This window comes from Anolis carolinensis, chromosome 1 (genome assembly GCF_035594765.1).
Source record: "Anolis carolinensis isolate JA03-04 chromosome 1, rAnoCar3.1.pri, whole genome shotgun sequence".
Lineage (NCBI taxonomy): Eukaryota > Metazoa > Chordata > Lepidosauria > Squamata > Dactyloidae > Anolis > Anolis carolinensis.
Window position 1 is genome coordinate 307,498,951 of NC_085841.1, and position 20,057 is coordinate 307,519,007.

At 40.4% G+C, this 20,057-nt stretch overlaps 1 protein-coding gene across 1 annotated transcript in view; it reads left to right on the top strand.

Annotated features, from left to right (window-relative positions):
- plekhd1 (pleckstrin homology and coiled-coil domain containing D1) overlaps nucleotides 1-20,057 on the top strand; it is a 46,880-nt gene that overhangs the window by 21,240 nt on the left and 5,583 nt on the right. The window contains exons 5-12 of the mRNA XM_003225656.4: nucleotides 5,084-5,175; nucleotides 7,985-8,037; nucleotides 9,263-9,357; nucleotides 10,599-10,692; nucleotides 12,653-12,831; nucleotides 15,670-15,802; nucleotides 16,565-16,709; nucleotides 18,907-19,056. Coding sequence (XP_003225704.1) covers nucleotides 5,084-5,175; nucleotides 7,985-8,037; nucleotides 9,263-9,357; nucleotides 10,599-10,692; nucleotides 12,653-12,831; nucleotides 15,670-15,802; nucleotides 16,565-16,709; nucleotides 18,907-19,056 — 941 coding nt within the window. The remainder of the gene's footprint in view (nucleotides 1-5,083; nucleotides 5,176-7,984; nucleotides 8,038-9,262; nucleotides 9,358-10,598; nucleotides 10,693-12,652; nucleotides 12,832-15,669; nucleotides 15,803-16,564; nucleotides 16,710-18,906; nucleotides 19,057-20,057) is intronic.

Sequence of the window (20,057 nt, forward strand, 5' to 3'; positions counted from 1 at the left end):
AGGAAGGCTGGAGAAGACTCTTCTCTAAACTTCTGGAGAGCTACCTCCAGTGGGCATGGTTTGTTACTGTTTTCTGGGGTTGGCAACCTATGACTTCCCAGGATGCTGAAAGATTTAAATATTTACTTTGCTATGACCACAGTCCCTTACAAACTTACTTGGGTCTCTTCCACACTATACAATTATAGTACTTTATGTCAAGGACAGAACGCCACTAGATAAGATTCAACACAGTTTATTAAAGGTACAGAACCAAAAATGCTCATAAAAAACAAAGAGCTAGGCAAACACTCGCCTTCAATATGAAAAGTCACTCAAAAACGGTTCAAAATATAAACCGGATTAAACAGGAGTTTAATCCGGGTTAAACCAAAAAATGTTACTTCAGCCTGGGACCTTAAACAAACAAAAGCCGGTAAACAAAGATTCAATAGAACATAAATACTGGCAGAAGATTCCTCTCTGCTGCTCAACAGCTGTGGTTGAGCAACTAAGTTGTTACTCCTCCGTGCAGCGGGCGAACTCCGGGTCCAAACACATCAATCAAGGGTTGCAGCGGTCAGCGAGGTCCCAATCCGGTCCGAGGTCGATTACCAGGTGCAGGCGTCTTAGGTTCCACGAAATCCTCCGATAGACAAAGGAAGGGTCGTCCAAGATCGTAGTCAGTCAGCCAGTCCAGCGTCAATTCCGAGTAGGTAAATAATGTCCGTCAAGAAGACGACGGAGGTCCAAGCTAATAAGATTAAACACAGGTTGCACAACAAAAGCCCACACAGTTCCTCCCGCCGCCTATGCCCAGTGTCCTTGGTAACTTACGTAGTCAGCAAACAAAACACACCCGTCTTCAGGAATTTCCCAACAAGATCCCAAGCGTCCGTCCAGATTACCTTGCCCAACGCAATTAGCCCTGGATTCCAAACCCCATTTTATGCCAGTTTACAACTCCTCATCGCTATCAGCTGTTACCCTAATTCCAGGTGCCTCATCATCATCATCCTCATCAGAGCTAAAACAACTTTGACTACGCCCCACAGCATCCCCAGCTGTGGATCCTGTCCCATCCCTCCAACTCGTCCACGGGTCCGATCCTGCAACCCGCCAGTCGCTTCCCATGCTATCATTACCAGGAACACTCAAATCCTCCCTCACACGAGTCCATTCCATGTCATCCTCCTCTGAGCTAACCACCTCTTCCTCCATTCTCTCAGTAAAGCCCTCAAAGGAGTCTTCGTCAGATGGTTCTGCAAAGATGTCTCGCAGCCGTTTCCTCTCTCGCTCCTCAAGAGAGTCTGACTCTCGAGGAGTCTTACGACCACGTCTCCCAGTATTGGAGCCATAAGGCTCAACCATAACACTTTAATACTACGTTAACTGCTGTAACTCCATCTTATCCTGGAAGTTGCATTTCTTCATGAGGTAGAGAGAATTCTTTCCCAGAAAGCTTGACAAACCCCAGGAACCCCATAGAGTGGAACAATGGTAATTAAAGTGGTATCAAAGTGCTGTAGTTGTCCTGCTAAAAAGCTAGGAAAACCAAAGTTCTGCTTAAAAACACAGGCTAAAAACAATTTTTACAATGTGTTGTCGAAAGCTTTAATATCCAGAATCACTGAGTTGCTGTGAGTTTTCCTCAGAGGTTGCCTGCCATAGATGTGGGCAAAACGTCAGGAGAGAATGCTTCTGGAACATGGCCAATACAGCCCAGAAAACTCGCAGCAACCCAATTTTTAAAAAGATTTGATCATAAAAAGTATGGTCACTTACATAAGTATATGCCTCTACACAGTGTATTGGTGCCTGTGATTTGAATATTGCAATTTATCAGTGTGTTTGAAGAAGTGGATTAGAATGCATGAAAGCTCATGGTAAAATAAATCTGTAAATCGAAAGGAGCATCTGGATTCCTTCCCCTATGCCTCCTTTTTATACTGAAACAAACTAACATGACTATCTCTTTGAAGAAAAAGACCACTCACCTTTAATCCTAGTAGATACAAGTTGGGTTCTTTTATTTTATTTCAGTGGGTTTTTGTTAAGAGACAGGAATGTGATAATTTTTCAGCCTCTGGCTACAGGTAGCATTCACTGTTGTTCTTGTGACATTCTCCATAGTGTGCTGCTAGTAATAAAATGAGTCCGTGATCCTTCAGCCTGCTGTAAATCATGACAAGCAAACTCAGTCCAGTTCATGAGAATTCAGGCAGGGCAAGAACTAGTGAGGTAGCTGGATGAAGAGGCTCTCCCAAAACAGATGGGGAACTTTCAGTGCCCTGTAGGAATAATCAGCTAAGCTGCTTAAATATAGCTGTTTGTTTCATATCAGCAGTTTATACCCAGCTGTAAAGGTTTTATTCTATCAGGGTTTACAGAAAACAATTAAAAACAGGTCTCTCCTCCCAATAGGGCTTATTTCAGGTAATGTGTGTGTGAATTCAAGCTAGGAAAGGAATATGACACTTGAGCGAAAACACGAGGATGGCACATTTATTGACCATCCATCAAAAGCCAACCAGCCATGAGACGTGGCATCATAGTATCATCACCCAGGCAGCAATCTGGCCTCACACACACTTCTGGGGGCTTCTGGTCCACTGAACAAAGTCAGATTGATTTAGGAGAGAACATACATTGGATTGTACTTCCAGTAGTGGCATGCTTGAGATCTCAGCTATTCTATGTCGGCCAAGGGCTATGACGAGCAATGTATTGTTCAGTTAAAGCTTTTACCCACAGGTCTGTTGAGCTACAATTTCCATCATTTCCAGCCAGCTGGGCTTCATGGGAGTTGCAGCCCAACAAATCTGAAGGCATCAAGTGGCAGGAGGCTGATTTAATCAAATCAGAGACCTGGAAGAGAGTTGCAGGCGCCTAGTTAGTTCAAAGGCTCTTTAACTTACCCTTATCTCTCTCCAAAATCCAAATTAACTTATATTTAAAGGGTTGCCTTAAGAGATGGTGATCCCTCTGAAATCACAGAGCACAGTCAATCTCACAACATTGTGGACATGTGGAGCTTTTCTCAACATTGTTTGTTTTCTTGTTAATGGGACATTTGAGAAATATCAAGAGCCAAACTAGATATGACTGGGAGGGTAGAGCCTAGATAATTTATCCTGAGTGGATTGACTTGTGAAATACAACCCTAAACTCAAGTCTGGACCTTAACCTTAACTGTGAGTTTAACTGCATCATTCAAGTTTTGACTCTTAATCTTGACTTTTATCTCTGTCAAAGAACCTCATACCACTTTGGTGGCTCCCACCCTGGACCAGCCAGCAAAGCCAATGGTAAAGGGTTATAGGAAATATATTCCAGGAAAAAGGCTAATTCTTCCCTACCCCAACTCTTGCAGGAGTGACATATCAACCCCAGTCCTGCCACTTCTTTCTATGGTCTCCCTACCTCTGCCCATCTGAGATGACTTATTACTCTTTATTTGGATTCTAGCTTCTGGCTTTCCGCCACTATCAGGTGAACACTAATGTATTTGCCTGTTTGCAGACCAACACTGAACTGTACTAGACCTCAAGTATTTGCAAACCTGCTTACTCTGAGACACTGATATGTACCATCCATGCATCAAGGCACAATAATTGAAGAGCACCTTTGCTGCTCAAGAAAGTTTAAAATAACTCTGAAGATTTGCTCTAGCAGTCATGCAGTTGCTTCATTAGGCGAGAACTGGGAGAGCATGCCTGTCAAGCTGAAAGAACATTTTGAAAAATGTGGGTTCAGCAAACAGTACCTTGCACACTGGCAATTTGCAACAAAACCATTCATCTCCATGTAGTCATCACAAGCCCCATGAGGCAGGGGAGAAATAGGGGTACTGCAACAAAGGCCTCAGATACCAGAAGTGTTATCGTGTAACAAGGTCCCTTGAGAGGTGTAATGGAAACAGGGCTCACAACTTTGGGACTTTTTGATTAGCAGGGACTATGATGACATCTGCCACCCCCTTTTGTCCCGTTTCCTCTGAATTTAGCTGTAACTCCCACAACAGCTCGATGAGAAATAGATTCCTAGCAAGGATGCATTGTTATAAGCTATCTCGGAAGTGACACAAACTATTTAGGGGTGGCTTTACCAAATACCCATTCCTGATAAAGAAAATGCTATACATTGTTTTAGGTTAACACTACCCTTTTGGATTCTCCATGAGGGTGTTACTATAGAGACTGTACTGGTGAGGACGTGCTCTTTGGAATTTACCACTACAGACATGCCAGTGCTGAAAGCCTGATACCATTCAGTAGCATTTCCTCAGCAGTTAGAAGCACATTTATATAAATGCGGGCTTTGTATCTTTGTAATGTAGAGTTAGCTTTGTATCCTAATTGGGCTCATTTTGGAGGTCAGAAATCCATTTAGAAGCCTTGCAAGAAGCAGAAACAATCTGCATACAATGTTCAGCATGGTAGCCAAAAGAAGAAATCAGAAGACTATGAGAGTTGTAGTCTGAACAAAGTAACCTTCCAGAGCGCTGGCTGATAATCATGATTTGTCACACAAAAGGAGGTCTGGAGTTGCAAGAGCCAGAGTTTCCAGACTTCAAGTCTTCTTAAACTGAAAGAGAAAACCAAAGGGACACTGTGAATTATGGTTGGACCTCCAGATCAACTGATTCTGCATCATTGAACCAACCATGGATTTTATTTTTTGAAAAGGCACAATTTAATTTTGCCATTTTATATAATGGACACCACCTTACTGCAGCATTATATATAATGTCCATGGATTTTATATCTATGGGGAGTCCTGAAACATAGTTTTTACTGACTTTTTGCTCTCTAGAGAGAAATGAAGTCCCTGTTCCATGTTGGTAATTTAATGTCATAATATCCCAGTCTTATCAGTTTTTGTTAATAGTAGTGGAGTAGACAGGGTTGCCAACACTGACTGTTCTTCAGAGAACAAGGATTTCCCTCAGTCTTTTAAATAATAAAAAGAAACTTAGGATTTCCAATCTTCCAGCACTTCACAGGTACAGAAGTAGGTAAGTACATAAATTTTTATAGGAGGATATTTTTAGAGGGGGGCCACAATTGTTCTTACGTGTGTTGTCATTCATGTTTGCTTTCAGCACCTGGAGAAATGCTCAGTTGGGAGAAGCCATGATCGAGAGCCTGGAAGCTCAGGGACTCCAGCTGGCCAAGGAGAAACAGGAATATTTAGGTTGGAACAAAAAAATGTGGAGCCTCCATGAATCACCTTTCAGGACCACTAACATTAGGACTATTGCCCTCTTTTAGCATTGATACAGGAACATATTACACCAATTCTTACCCCTGTTGTTGTGGTTGTGGTTGTGTGCCTGCAAGTCATTTTTGACTTACAAGAACCTCAAGGTGAACCCATCTCAGGGGTTTGTGGAGCTGAGAGTGTGTGACTCATTCAAGGTCATGCAGTGGGTTTCCATGATTGAGCAGGGAATTGAACCCTGGTCTCTAGAGTTGTAGTTCTATGCTCAAACCATGCTAATGTACCATAGATGAAAACCAGGACACAAGCAATGTTGTGTTCAAGATGGCAAAATTATTAATGATGAAAAACATATAAGCTAGTAGAGGCTGTAGCAATTTGCTTTAGCTTGAGTCTACAGGAAGGAACAGAACTCCCCCCTTGAGTTAATTGAGTACAAACTCCTTCTGCACTTTGAACACAGTCCTCAAATAAGTTGAGGAGAACGGGGGAAAGTAGAAGGAGGAGAGAGAAACCAGGACACATTTAAGGCAACTGAAAAAGGAACAGGATGGGTAATTAATCAGGACTTTCCTTGCCAGAGCAAGAAGTTGGAGGATATGTTTTTCTCAGCCCTTATGTACTTATTTGCCCTATTTTTACCCCACCTTTCTCGACCCCGCAGGGGGCTTAAGGCAGCTTACATATGGCAACTATTATATGCCTTAAAACACATACAACAGTAAGCTTAAAATAAATTAAAATTAATACATGTTAAGCATTTAAAAACGTTACATTCAGTATTAAAATCACACCATCCAAAAATCATAGTCCAAGGTCAAAAACCATAGTCCATCATTCTACATATTCCAAATCTATTTTTGCCCTATACTAATCACCGAAAGCCTGATCCCAGAGCCAAGTTTTTACTTTCCTTCCGAAGGCTAGAAGGGAGGGAGCTGATCTAATGTCGCTAGGGAGGGAGTTCCACAGCCAAGGAGCCACCACTGAGAAGGCCCTGTCTCTTGTCTCCGCCAGCCGAGCTTGCGAAGCAGGTGGGCCTGAGAGCAGGGTTTATAGAAGGAGATACATTCGTACAGGTAAGCTGGGCTGGAACCGTTTTTATAAGCTAGAGCCAAACACTTTGAACTGTGTTTGGTAGCAGGCTGGCAGCCAGTGGAGCTGGCAGAACAAGGTAGTTTTTTTCTAACCAATTTTCTGGCAATTAATTTCCAGACCCAATTTAAAGTACTGTACTGCTTTTATCCTGTAAAATTTTCTGCAACTTCAGATCTCAGTGACTGATCAGGAAAATTTTGATGAGTCAACATGGGAATTGTCCAAGAAATATGGGTAAATATACAACCTTTTTGAATGCCTTGCATAAGGGCATTCAGGACTAGAAATTCACTTCACAGTCATTTGATTTCTTTAGCTACAATTTGGCCGAGGAGGCCACAATCTTTCTACCAAATACCTTTCAAGACATTACCTAAAGGGAGTTCATTCAGCACGTTCTAATAATAAGCCATTGCAGCCGACAAAAATAGAGCAGAGTTAATGAGCATCTCAGGGGTCCAGGCTGTTCCTAGATTCAGAGATATTCTTCTATTTGTGATTGCAGCCTCCAGATTAATTTGAAGAAAAGGAGGGGAATATTATTAGAGAAAATTGGGCAGGAATCTATAGACCTTTTCAAAGTGCACAGTTATAGCCCCATGGGTTCCATAAAGTGGAATCCTGGGGTTTGCAGTTTAGCGAAAGAAAGACAGCATGATTGAGTGCTGGACTATGGTTCTAGAGACTATTGTTGATTTCCCTGCTCTGTCATGAAAACTCACTGGAATGACCTTGGGCAAATCATACTCTTGGCCCTGGAAAATCCCATGACAGAGTTGGTTTAGGGTTTCCATAAATTAGAAATAACATGAAGGCATGCCACCTTCAGCTAGAGATCTCTGGTGCATCACAAAACTTCACAAAATAGGATGACGGCATGGTAGTCAAAGGGCAAACATAATATCGTAATTATATAGGGCGCTATAGCCTTTGGCACCTTTGCAGATGTTTCTCCATCTGCTCTGCTTTCATTCTTTCTTCTGGACCTCTAACCTTATGATTGCAGTGGATGAAGCTAACAAATTATACTGAAGATTAAGCACCTCCCTTCCCACTTACTTGTTTTTTGTGAAAATACTCCTTCCTCCATATTCACACAGGAATGCCAAACACTGTGCTTTTTCAAAATGTGTGTGTCCCCTTCCTATATTTATTGACAAAAGCGTCACCTTTTAGGAAAGCAGAAGGAATCACGTAGCTCACTAGCTGTGGTTAGACTGCACCTCCCAGCATTCCTCACCATTGGCTATGCTGACTAAGATTCATACATCATCTGGAGGGTCATGTGATTGAATCAAGGCCTTAAAGTTTTTCTGTTCCTTCTTTTTTGAGCTTTGTTCTATGTTTTTTAAATGTTTCTTTCTTATCTGTTAATTGAAGGTAATGGTGCCATCATAGCTGATGGGAAGGTTATAAAGTTTAGCATGGTGATGAGGAAGACCAAGCTATGGTTGCCATTTATATATTTTTTGGTCAATAATCAGGGGTAGTTGGGAACATCTGGAGGGCACCAGGTTAGGAGAGTTTGCATTAAAACAATCATTATTGCACAGTATCAGATAAACATGCAGTTCAGAACAAGAACCAATGGTGCTTTTTTCAAAGTTCATTCAGTGTGTGTTCAATCCACTTCTCTGAATCTTTCTGTTTTTGATTGCTATCATTTATGTTTGTTTGTTTGTAGATAAATTAATGGAAGAAACAGAGGAGCTGTGTCTGCAAAGGGAGCAAAAAGAGGTTTGTTCATTCCAGTTCCCTTCTTTTGTTTTATTCAATGTATTTTAAATACTCTTAATGACAAGACCTACACAGAATCGCAGAAAATTAGACAGTGCTCGCCATCCCAACCCCTTCACAGGGGTTTGAGATGCAACCAGTTGCCTTCCAAATAGCATTGGCTACCATTCATTGACTATGCTGGCTAAGGGATGATGGGAGGGCATGAGTTGGAAAAACATGCTTTAGAACAGTGGTTCTCAACCTGTGGGTCCCCAGGTGTTTTGGCCTACAACTCCCAGAAATCCCAGGCCAGTTTATCCACTGTTAGGATATCTGGGAGCTAAAGGCCAAAACATCTGGGAACCCACAAATTGAGACTCACTGCTTTAGATATATCTGTGGGAATTGTAGTGTTGTGTGTTTTCAAGTCATTTTCTTAGCAAGATTTGTTCAGAAGAGATTTGCCATTACTTTCCTTTGAGACTAGGAGAGTGTGACTTGGTCAAGTGCAGCTAGTGGGCTTCATGGCCAAGCCGGGATTTGAATCCTGGTCTTCAAAGTTGTTGACAGATGCTTAAACAATTGCCCACTAACCAAAGTCTTTCGAATGAAGTCCATTCTGTTAGAAAAAAATGAAATACACATAACAGGTGCTTGTATCAGTGAAGAAATAAATGGAAATAAATACAAGATGAATGCTGTTCTTCAGTTTTTTTCTTTTTTATTATTTCAAATAAATCTGACCAAAGATACCTCATTTAAAAACAAACATTTTTTGAAAATGACAAAATTTAAATAGTTTCAACCTTCAAACACTAACTAATGTAACTAGTTTTAATTGTAGATCATAGAATCATACAGTTGGAAAAGACCTCGCAGACCATCCAGTCCAACCCCCTGCCAAGATGCAGGAAAATCGCATTCAAAGCACCCCTAACAGATGGCCATCCAGCCTCTGCTTAAAAGCCTCCAAAGAGCATTTCTTGCTAGTTACAGGAACACACTGTGATGGTGTGATTGGCTTTGGCTTCCCTATGTGTGCTTTAGTGCATAATTTTCACAGACTGCAGTCATTGCTTAGGGATGGACATATGAGTGTGGTGTTGCATCCCACATTGAAAGGCTTTCCGTGGAGGAATTTATCATGATTGAAATAGTCCTGACATAAGTGTAGGTTGGGTACATTGCAAATAATGGATTCTGTGGCCCTTTGGATTTTACCTACATTTTTTTTTCTTTTAAGGCTCTGGAACGTCTCAACCAAGTCTTGGAAGCAGAGAAGCAGCAATTTGAGGAAGTGGTGCAAGATTTGCGGGTGGAACAAGACCAGATTAAACAGTAATATATCCTTGCCATAAAAAGCCCTCCATTATTATATTTTAAGAAGTGGATCCTGCTGTTGGCATCTTAAGATAGATATTAGGATAGATCTTAGCTTAAAATCCTTCTCTTGGAACCAGATTTGTACGCATCAAAGTTCTTCTGGTGCTAGAAGAAAGAGATTATATGAATTTCTACTAATTCCATTTCTCTAGAGCATGAGAAGGTTGACTTCCTTCTTTCAATCACAACTTTTAGACTCCTCCATGTTGGCTGGACTTTCCTAGGAAGTGTAGATCAAAAGATCAATTTTCCATGGGCTCTTCAATGGTTATTGGCTATGATAGTGACATCATGTTTCTATCAAGACCAGAATTCTCCCAACTTTCATGTTTATACAACAGGGACACAAAATGAGTGTTGATCTCTAGAATAAGAAGTCTGGCTTCCATATGAAATTTTTCTCAATTCCAAATTTTTTAACTTTGTGCAGAATGTGATGTTGAACATTGATCACACCTAGACCTCTTCTATTTAGTGTGTTTGCATTCCTTGTTACCTTTGTCCACTGCTTAAACATGTTGTCGTGTGCCTTCAAGACATTTCCAGTGTATGGCAACCCTAAGGTATTTCTTTGACAAGATTCGTTCAGAGAAGGTTTGCCATTTCCTGCCCTGAGGCTGAGGGAATGTAATTTACCCAAAGTCATCCAGAGGGTTTCAATGGCCGAGTCATAACTTGAATCTTTGGATTTCTGGGAGAAAGACAGCATACAAATGTAACAACAAACATATAAAATAAATCCTAGTCCAACACTCAAACGTCCTATGCCACGTTGCTTCTCTTATTGTTAAAGCAGTATTTCCAAATGTTCTACTGAAGTTCTACATAGTTGCAGTGCTAGAAATTTTTGAATTGAAGGAATATTTCATGTGAAAGTAGGGAAAAGAATGCTTATTTGTGGGATGTTATATGTGTATTTCTGATAATAGCCATGCAAAATGTATCACTTATAGTACGGATATTTTGGAAAAAGGCCAAGATCTTGAGCTTTCAAAGGTGTATATAAAGTAGAAATTCCTGTATCCAGAGCTTTTGAGAATATGGGTGTGCAGATCATCTTTTGCATTTCTATATGTTGTGTAGATTGTCAAAAGCATGGGGATCTTCCTAGAGAAAAGGCTGTACATCTAGTAGTAATACCAATACTGTGACAAGGTTCTAGAGATTTGATTCAATATCCTTTATGTTTTTCACAGAGAGCTGGAAATGACAGCCCAGTCCCTCAAAGGAGTGGAGGAAGAAAAGACAGGGCTTCGGAATCTGACAGAGACATTGCAGAAGACACTGGAAGTACGTAGGTACTTGATTATGTTCTTGATGACAGCATTCAGTAATCAGTTTTCTTTAAAACATTTTAACATGCAAGTGAAACCTCAAAATATTTCAGTGTGGAGTGCTCCAGTACAGGAGGCCAGTCAGCCAGTTGCGCCTCCTTCTAGAATAATTCATTCCATCAACACCATCAAGGTGCATCTAGACGTGCCAAAGTAATCCAGAGAGCTGTACTGCAGAGCTGCTCCAGATGCAGGATGGGGTTGTTCCCAGAGCCCTCCGGTATCCAGATGCCTGGGCAGGCTGAGAGTGCATTTGTGTTGCTTCCGCTGTTTCACCAGCCAAAAGCAATTCCCTGGCAGAGCCTTCTGGTGAAGTCTCAATAGGGTGCCCAGCCATTGACCAGCAGAAGCAGCATCTCCAGCAAAGCTCTGTTGGAGAGTTGTTTCTAGGTGGCAATCTAGTGGTGGGTCTGTTTGATGTGTGGACAGTGAATCAGGCCATATCCACAACTCAAAAGTACCAAAATCACCCCCAGAACTTCCAGGAAGTTGCCATTGCACTGGATTAATGGCTGGAAGCAGCACTTCAGCGGCAAAACCAGCTGTACATCATGTGAACTCATTGCAGCAGTAGTCCATCTATTTCATTTGGCCCAAACCAATCACGATTCTCTGCTAATTGAGCACACACAGTTGATACTTGGCTTATATTAGAGTCTTTCTTTCTTTAGTTTTTCTTGCTAGTTTTTGTTTTGAGGGAAAGGTATTTATGGGACTCTTGGGGTTCTTTTGAGCCTATGGATCTCTCTCTTGCACATGTATGATATTTTGATTACATGAGAATTTGCACTTTGAGAATTAATTTGTCTTTAGTACATCTGTAGAATTAGTTTTTATATACAGCATGGGAACTGAGACCTTTAGAAGTCTTAAGAATGCAAACATTTTCCCTGTAACCATTATGTTGTTAACTCAGTTGACAAAATCTTTTTGACAGCCCTTGGTAGTGCTATACATATTGAATCCTTATTGGCAGTGCCATCTGCCACTGTGCCTCAAGAAGGTAACATTCCCAGCCCTGCCTTACCTGGCTCCTTTTCTCAATGCGTTCATGTGTGAACATGTAAGAGACATAAAAAGAAACCTCTCCACCATAATCAGCCTAAGCTTTGGGCTTATTATGAATTGCAACTTTGAAGGGTCCACGGTTGACTTTTTATCATTAGAGTCAAAGAATACTGTTCTACCCTTGAAATTCTAGAAATGTTTTCAAAGTTGAGCATTCTTTATTAGAAATTCCAAAATCACGAATACTCCAAAATTCAAAATTATTTACGTGAATTGCTTTTGGTTTCTGATGGGTTAATGTACGCAAACTTTGTTTCATGCATGAAATCATTTAAAATATTATGTATTAAAAACATCAGGCTAAGTGTATAAGATACATATGAAATATACATGAATTCCTTATTTAGACTTGGATCTCATCGCCAAGATTTCTCATTATGTACAGATATGCAAATACACATATTCCTAAAGCCGAAAAACACTTCTGATCTCAAGCATTTCTAATTAAGGGCACCCAATGTGTATTCTGTTTTGCATTTCAACATGAAAAATATTTCCTGTGAATTTTCAACTTCTTTTTGGTAAGATACATGCACATTTAACTGTTAACTTCAGACAAGTAGAGCCACAGAAGTGGAATCCAGGGATCAAATGTGGCCTACAAACAGCATTATACCCCTCTGTGGGAGCTACCCGAGAGATAAAGATTGAGCAGCTCATCTTTTTCCTCAATAAGATGGTGAAAAACTATATTTCTGATTCTGTCAAGGGCAAAGGAGCCTTGCCTGGGCAATATATTTGTTTTGAATTGTGTTTGAAAGAGTAATCAATCCAAGGATGAGGGATGGGAAGCAGAGAGAAGGAAAAGCAATGTGGCCACTGCTTAATCTGTTTGTGTGGGCTCTAAGGAACTCTCCCTGGAAAAACAGCGGACTCTTGAAATGCTGGAAGAGAAGGAAAATCAGCTGCAGCCCACGGCCAGCCCTAGTGAGCTACCTGATGCTATGGGTTGTCTGCAGAACAGCTTACACCAAATTGAAGAAAAAATGCACCAGTTGCTGGAAGAGAAGCTCTTGGCAGAGAAAAGGTGAGGCAGCTCTAGATGGGCAGAGTTGCCAAGTTATTGCAACTGGGGTTTGCTCTTTACTGTTACATTTGCTATGGATGCATGCATTAGACGAGGGGCTGTGGACATTGTTCAATAATAGCTCTATTATTGCATTTTAATGGCTAGGTTCCACCCTATAGAGTCCCAAGGTTGGCAATTTAGGATAGGGCATTTAAAATTCTCAGACTGAAGGTGTAATGCCTCACCAAACTACCAATCTCAGGATTCAATTGGATGGAACCATAGCAGTTAAAAGTAGAATATTGGTGCTATAACTGCAGTGTGAACAGGCCACAGAATGGGGCAAAATGTGGTTGACAGGTCACATACAACCTCTAGCATTGTTTTATGATTTCTAGTGTATTTTCATCATGTTTTATGAAGGGCTTGGGCCATGTTAGGGTCAAGATTGTGCAAAAATGCTTTTCCTAGACCTGAAATGTCCTGTGGGGACCAAAAATATGGCAAAAAGCCCCCTGAGCCATCTAGAGACAGTTTGGAGTGGAGGAAAGTTTTTGATTTTTTTTCGTGCAGAGGTGTGGCAGTGGGTGCAGCCTTCCACAGTGTCATTGGAGTCAAATGCTTCTCCCTATTTACCAACAGTTGCTCCTTCTTGCCCAATATAAAATTTGGGAAAGATCCCCTTTTTATCTACAATCAGTAGCGATGCTCACTGGAAGACTTTTGGTGTTCTAGCTCAAAGAAATAATATTTCTAAGCCCTGCCTGTAGAGCAGGACTTAGAAATGGTATATCATACTGGTATATCATTTTTTTACAGTTAGTAATAGGGGAAGGGGGAAATACCTAGAGGAGTGTATGGGAGCAGCTATTGCCACTTTGTTGGAGAAGTTAGAAATCGTCAGATTGCAGCTAAGGATGGACAAAATTAGTTGCAGCATTTTCTAATTTTATTTGTTAAGTTTGTCATGTCTTTTTTCTGCATAAATGTACCTTGTCTCCATGTATATTTCATATAATGTATGGATTCTGCACACATTTTTATACCTCTTTCAAAATGTTTGTGTTTTTGCATAAAATTTCTCCCAGATTGAACCCTATTATTATGCTCCATTTTTGTAGTATGCATATTATTGTGCATTCAGCTTTGTAATATCTAATATTGTTTAAAAATGTTTTAAAGCAAATTAAAATGTTTAAAAGGAATGCTTTTGAGTTGGAAAAATTAGCTGTTTACAAGAAACGTTGTCCAGGGGTCGCCCAACTATATTTACTCAGTCTTTGAGGAGGCTCTTTCCATGTCCCCGTAAAACCAACAGGACATTGAAAGTTACCTGGGGAGGTCAAGAGCTCGAACACTGTTTCCATCCTAAATATCTTGGTGTCACCTTAGATCGAACACTAACATTTAGGAAACACTGTATGAACACCAAGCACAAAGTGGATACACACAATAACATCCTGTGGAAACTTACTGGTAATGCATGGGGTGCAGACCCAAAATTAGTAAGAACATCAGCCCTGGTCTGGCAATTCCAATTGGATGGCCCCCCACGAGGGTCTTCCTCCTGGGGCAAACCAAGAATGGGAAACTTGGAAGTCCCTGAACAGACTCAGAAGCGGAGTGGGCAGATCTAAAGACAACTTGGCAAGGTGGCATTACCTGGAGGAATCCTCCACCTTGTGTGACTGTGGAGCAGAACAAACAACTCTGCATATGTATGCTTGCCCACAATGCCCTGCCTCATGTACAGAGGAGGAGTTGCTTAAAGCTACAGACAATGCAGTTGCTGTTGCCCGCTTCTGGTCTAAAACTATTTAGTTGTTTTGTGATTTCCTCTATTATTATTTTTTCATCATTTTTAAAATGTATTTGTTATGCAATGCTTTTGACACGAAATAAATAAAAGCCCTGGTCTTGCCTTACTCAACTGCTGAGTATGCCTGTCCTGTTTGGCACAAGTCTGTCCATGCAAAGCAGGTGAACATAGCATTGAATGAAACATGCAGAATAATCACAAGATGTCTTAAACCCACACCAGTTGATAAACTCTACAAGCTAGCTGGCATTGATCCCCAATGTGCGACGGGAAGTTGCTGCCAACTGTGAGAGAAATAACACTGTGAAAGCCATCCTCTGCATGGCTATTAGCCTCTTCCCAGTAGACTCAAATCAAGGAAAAGCTTAATGGGAACCACCACTCCTCTTAACGTTCCCCCAGCAACATCAAGAGTATCCCTCTGGGCAGTTAAACCAGGCAATTTCAACTGGATGGCCTCCCATGAGGGTCTGCCTTCAGGGGCAAACCAAGAATGGACAACTTGGAAGTCCCTAAACAGACTCAAAAGCAGAGTGGGAAGATCAAAAGACAACCTGGCAAAATGTCACTACTTAAAAGAATCCTCCATCTTGTGCGATTGTGGAGCAAAGCAGACAACTCCGCATAGACAACTGCACAGAGGAATAATTGTTTAAAGCTACAAACTGTTGCCCAGTTTTGGTCAAAAATTATTTAACCGCTTGTGTTCCCTCTATTTTTATCAGTTTTATACTTATTTACGCTATGCTTTTGACAATAAATAAATAAATATATAATATTGCACACATCTCTGTGTAAAATACATATCTTGGTGCCCTTAAACACAGCACATACATTTCAAGTTTTCTTGCTTTAGTAGTTTTGCATGTTCTTCCTCATTTATAACTTCTGCCTGTATCCTACTCACTGGACTCTAATGCTAAGTCACATGTGTTCTAGTTTTTAACCGTGCAATATTGCAGGGTATGTTATTACCACCTGGCAAACAAAAATTATTAGGATGAAGACTAATTCTCTTTTCCTACATTGATTTGCAGAATGAAAGAGAATGAAGAGCGTTCCCGAGCCCTGGAGGAAGAGCGGGAATTTTATTCCTCTCAGTCGCGGGCCTTGCAGAGTTCACTCTCAGAGCTGACAGCTGAGAAGCAGAAGACAGAGAGAGACCTTAAGGTGATGTTAGCAGATAATGAGGTACCAAACTGCCTTTCATATTGAGCTTGAAAAACCACCCTTGTGGACTATCACTCCTCCCCTAAGTAACTTTTCTAAATTCTGATCTCAGGCTCTCTTCTGCTACTTCCCCAAGATCTGAACATAGTCTATATTTTACATTATATAATTTATTTATAAAGAGAAGAATTTCACAATAAAAGTAATAGAACAGGAAAATAATGTCATCCGTAGAGAATCAATAATTTAGGTAAGCTTCCACATATATTGCAAATGAAGCTTATCTTTCCTCAGAGGCATCACACATTTTGCCTTGCTTTCCGGTTCCACTGTTTGTAATGAGAATTTTGGCAGACTTTAATATGTTAATTCCACTTAATTGCAATTCACTCTAATTATCCAATAATAAAACTAGGTGATTTTTTGAGATGTTTGTTTACATAATCCATTTCCCCATTGCAATGCAAATATTAAGATAAAATAAAATATAGATATATTAGGAAAACAAACAAAAATAAATCACAATAATAATAATCAGCTGATGAATAAAATAACATAGTTTTATAATATATCATGCCAAAAGCTTGGAAAAACTCAAACAATTTTAACTGACACTTAAACAGTAAAAATAGACTTGAGGCAAAGAAGTTTAGGATGGGCACTTTTACAGAAATCGTTTGTGTCTGGTAGAAAACATCAATATGCACAAAAGATAATGAGGAAAGTCCTTGTTATGTTTGTGCCTCTCTCCTTCCTCCTTAGGCAGAGGTAAAGGTGCGGATGGACCTAGAGAAACGCTTGCGAGAGGCCGAGGAAGCCCTGCAGAGTCTGGAGCAAGGCCTGAATTGTAAGCACCGGAACAAAGAAAAGGAGGAAAAAATGAAAGCAGATGTCAGCAATCTGAAAAGTAAGTGAGCAGAGGGACTAACTTTTGCCATCTTTTAGATGGACTTTTAATCTACTGAATGACAGATGCTTGTCATAGATGTGGGTGAAATGTCAGGAGGGAATGCTTCTGCAACATGGCCATACAGCAACCCACTGTTTAAATTGTGTTTTATAGTCTATTTATTATGCATATTGCAGGTTTTCAATTTTTTTATAATTTTCATTAGATATGTTGTGGTTTGTTAATTATGTTTATTTTCTATGGTTATGTAATTTTTTTGTCTGCGTATTGTTTGCTGCTTTGAGTCTCTTTTCGGGAGAAAAGCGGGATAGAAATAAGATGATGATGATGATGATGATGATGATGATGATGATAATCTTTCAAACTACTGGGAAGTAGGTTCCACAGTTGGTGCCATGACCTTGAAAGAGGAGTGAGGCTCAGTCTTCCCAAACTGGCACGTATTTGGCTACTTCCAGCTGTAGTTGTCATCGTCACCCACCAGAATGACAATTGATAGTGCTGGTAGGTGATGATGGGACTTACATTTAGTATCCCTTAAAGGCTCCTGAGGTAGAAAGCCTAGATGAACCAGTCAGTCCTGACAAACACCAGCCAGGATGGTATATACTGAGACTGAAGAGATGTTGAGCATTCCTGCAACAGTTTACCATTTGTAAAGCAGAACACAACATAGCCTAAGAGACGAGTGAGAGTGGGGAGAGTGTGTGAACATTATAACTGAAGGCAAAGCTAGCCATGATATTAAATACATCTTTGAACTTCTAACTTATATTTATTAAAGAAGCAATTTGCTGGTGCCTGGGTATACAATGATTGCTATTGTGAATGGAGTGGACGAGGAAGGGGAAATTTACTGTTTCCCTTTGCTGCTTTGTTCTTCATGAAAACAGCTCATTTGTAGTCGCAACTTGCATTGGAAGGGGAGTTCCAGTTGGCACATCCATATTTAATATTTTATCTTTTTAGAGCTCAAGTATCTATTTTGTCACATAGATTAGGTTTTTGTAATACCTGTGGAGTGATCATCCTGATGGTTTGTAGAACGACCCCTTTCTGTTGACAGTGCTTCATGGGATGATGGAGTTATCTGCCAAATTGTCTACTAGGCCAAATGTTCACCTCTCCCTCTATAGGTGCAGTGTCATAAAAGAAAATACTGTGCTTATGCGTGGAGAAACCCTTTCATTAGTTCACATATTCTAAGCATATTTTCTGTGTTGAGATGAGAAAACTGTGATCCATAAGCTCCATGCAGTCCTTGATCTCTAAATCCCTGTCTGCTTGGAATATTCCCTAATGCCATAAACACCCTCCTTGAGTTATTTTTTTTTCAGTTCCAAATGGTCAGAAACAACTCACACTCACCACAAAACAATGGATTTCCTCTCTCTATTCTCCAAACAAATGGTACGCCCATCATGTCACTTCCGGGTTTGTCTTTGATCCAGAGAAATGGCCTCTAGAAAAATGAAAATTTGCACCCAAATCTGGCTTATTTACCCACACTGCTCTTTCTAAAGCTGAATGCTGCTAAAAGCTCTGCTCTGGTTCTTATCCCTACATGCCCCCCAAAATGCCAAAATTATCTTGTGAGTGATTTAAGCAAGTAGAATATGAGACAAGAACAAAGTGTATCTTCTTCACTGCCTTTGGGAATTCCTGTCCCCAAAACCTCATAGAGGCAATTATGAAGTAACAACGACATTCTCTTAACTGAGAATAGTTTGTAAAAAGTCAATATATATTCTCCTGTTTTATCCCCCCATTTTCTTATGGATATAAGATTCTGAGGGAAATAAATTAGACATTATAACAATGCTTAAAAAGCCAATATTGTTGCCTCAAACATATCCCAGGGGCCATGTTCTGTGATATTATAGCTCAAAGTTAAATTCCCAAAACAAAGTTTGAAGATGTTTGGAATCAAAATCTCAAAATATAGAGCATTTAGAATTACAGTTTAGGCACTCAAAGAAAAGGAGGAGGCCAAATTATCAAGGGAATGCACTTATGGCAAACATAAGAGTTTCAGGTGTGAATGGATTTTCACTGCAATGATAGTAATTTGTGGATTGGAGGAATTCCCATCTGGGTGGTCAATGCCATCCTATTTCTCCTTCCCCATTACTATTCCTATGACCTGGTGTCCTCTGGATTAACCATGTCTCCTTTGGGTGCCATCTCCCTGCAGAATTCTTTGAGGAGTGCATCCGGAATGCCGAGTTGGAAGCCAAGATGCCAGTCATTATGAAGAACTCTGTGTATCTCCACAAGGCTGCCACCCGCAGGATAAAAAGCTGTCGATTTCACCGCAGGAGATCCAGCAATACATGGAATGACTGTAAGTACTCCACAAAATAAATCTTAATTTATAGGAAATTGAGCAAACGGCTCAAAGTCACTCAGTGAGTTTCATGGCTCAGTGATTGACTAGAATCTGGATTCAGTCCATGGAGTTAAACTGTGGTTTCCAAATTCCCTTCTAACACTCTAGCCCCATTACATCTGGCCTGAGAAGGCATTCTTCTGAGACTCAGGCTTCTCTCCACATAGTTATTTATCCTGAAGGTGGTGGGGGAACTAACAAGCAGTGCATGGCCTGCAGGCTTTCTATTTACTTATTTATAATCTACCCTCACACAATATCCAGAGGGCTCAAAGTGTCTTGGATCAGTAAAATACCCAATTACAACATCTCCCCAATCCCATGGGTCCCTTTTCATATCCAGGTATTTTGCATGTTTGGTATGCAAGAAGGGATTACAAAATCATGGATGATTTTTTAAAAAAATTTGGTAAATTAGTTCTTCATGTCCACAGGAGGTTGACAATGATGGGATGAAAACCAATAGTTTTGAGGGAATGATTGAAGGGATGGAATATGTTTAACCTGGAGGAGAGAAGACTTCAAGGTGATATGACAGCCACCTTCCTATGTTTGAAAGGCTGTCAAGGAGAAGAAAAAAATGTGATCTGCTGCTCCAGAGGACCCCAGTCACTGGGTTCAAATGACAAGAAAGAATGTTGTATTTAATTAATTTAATTGACAGTAAGAACTCCTTTGACAGTGGCGTATGCTGCCTCAGAGAGTGTTAGACTCTTCTTCTTTGGAGGATTTTAAAACAAGTTGGATGGTGATCTGTCAAGGAAGCTTTAGTTGCAGATATCCTGCATAGAGCTGGACTTGATGAATTCTACAATTTTATTATTTTTATGTGCCAATATAATGATAGGACCAGCCCTGGGTATAAATTCAAGTAATGTTGAAGAAGAGTGTCTAGCACATTCAGATTTCAGTAGTGAAACCCGGGTTTAGGATCAGTTCTGGTGGGTTAATATGAT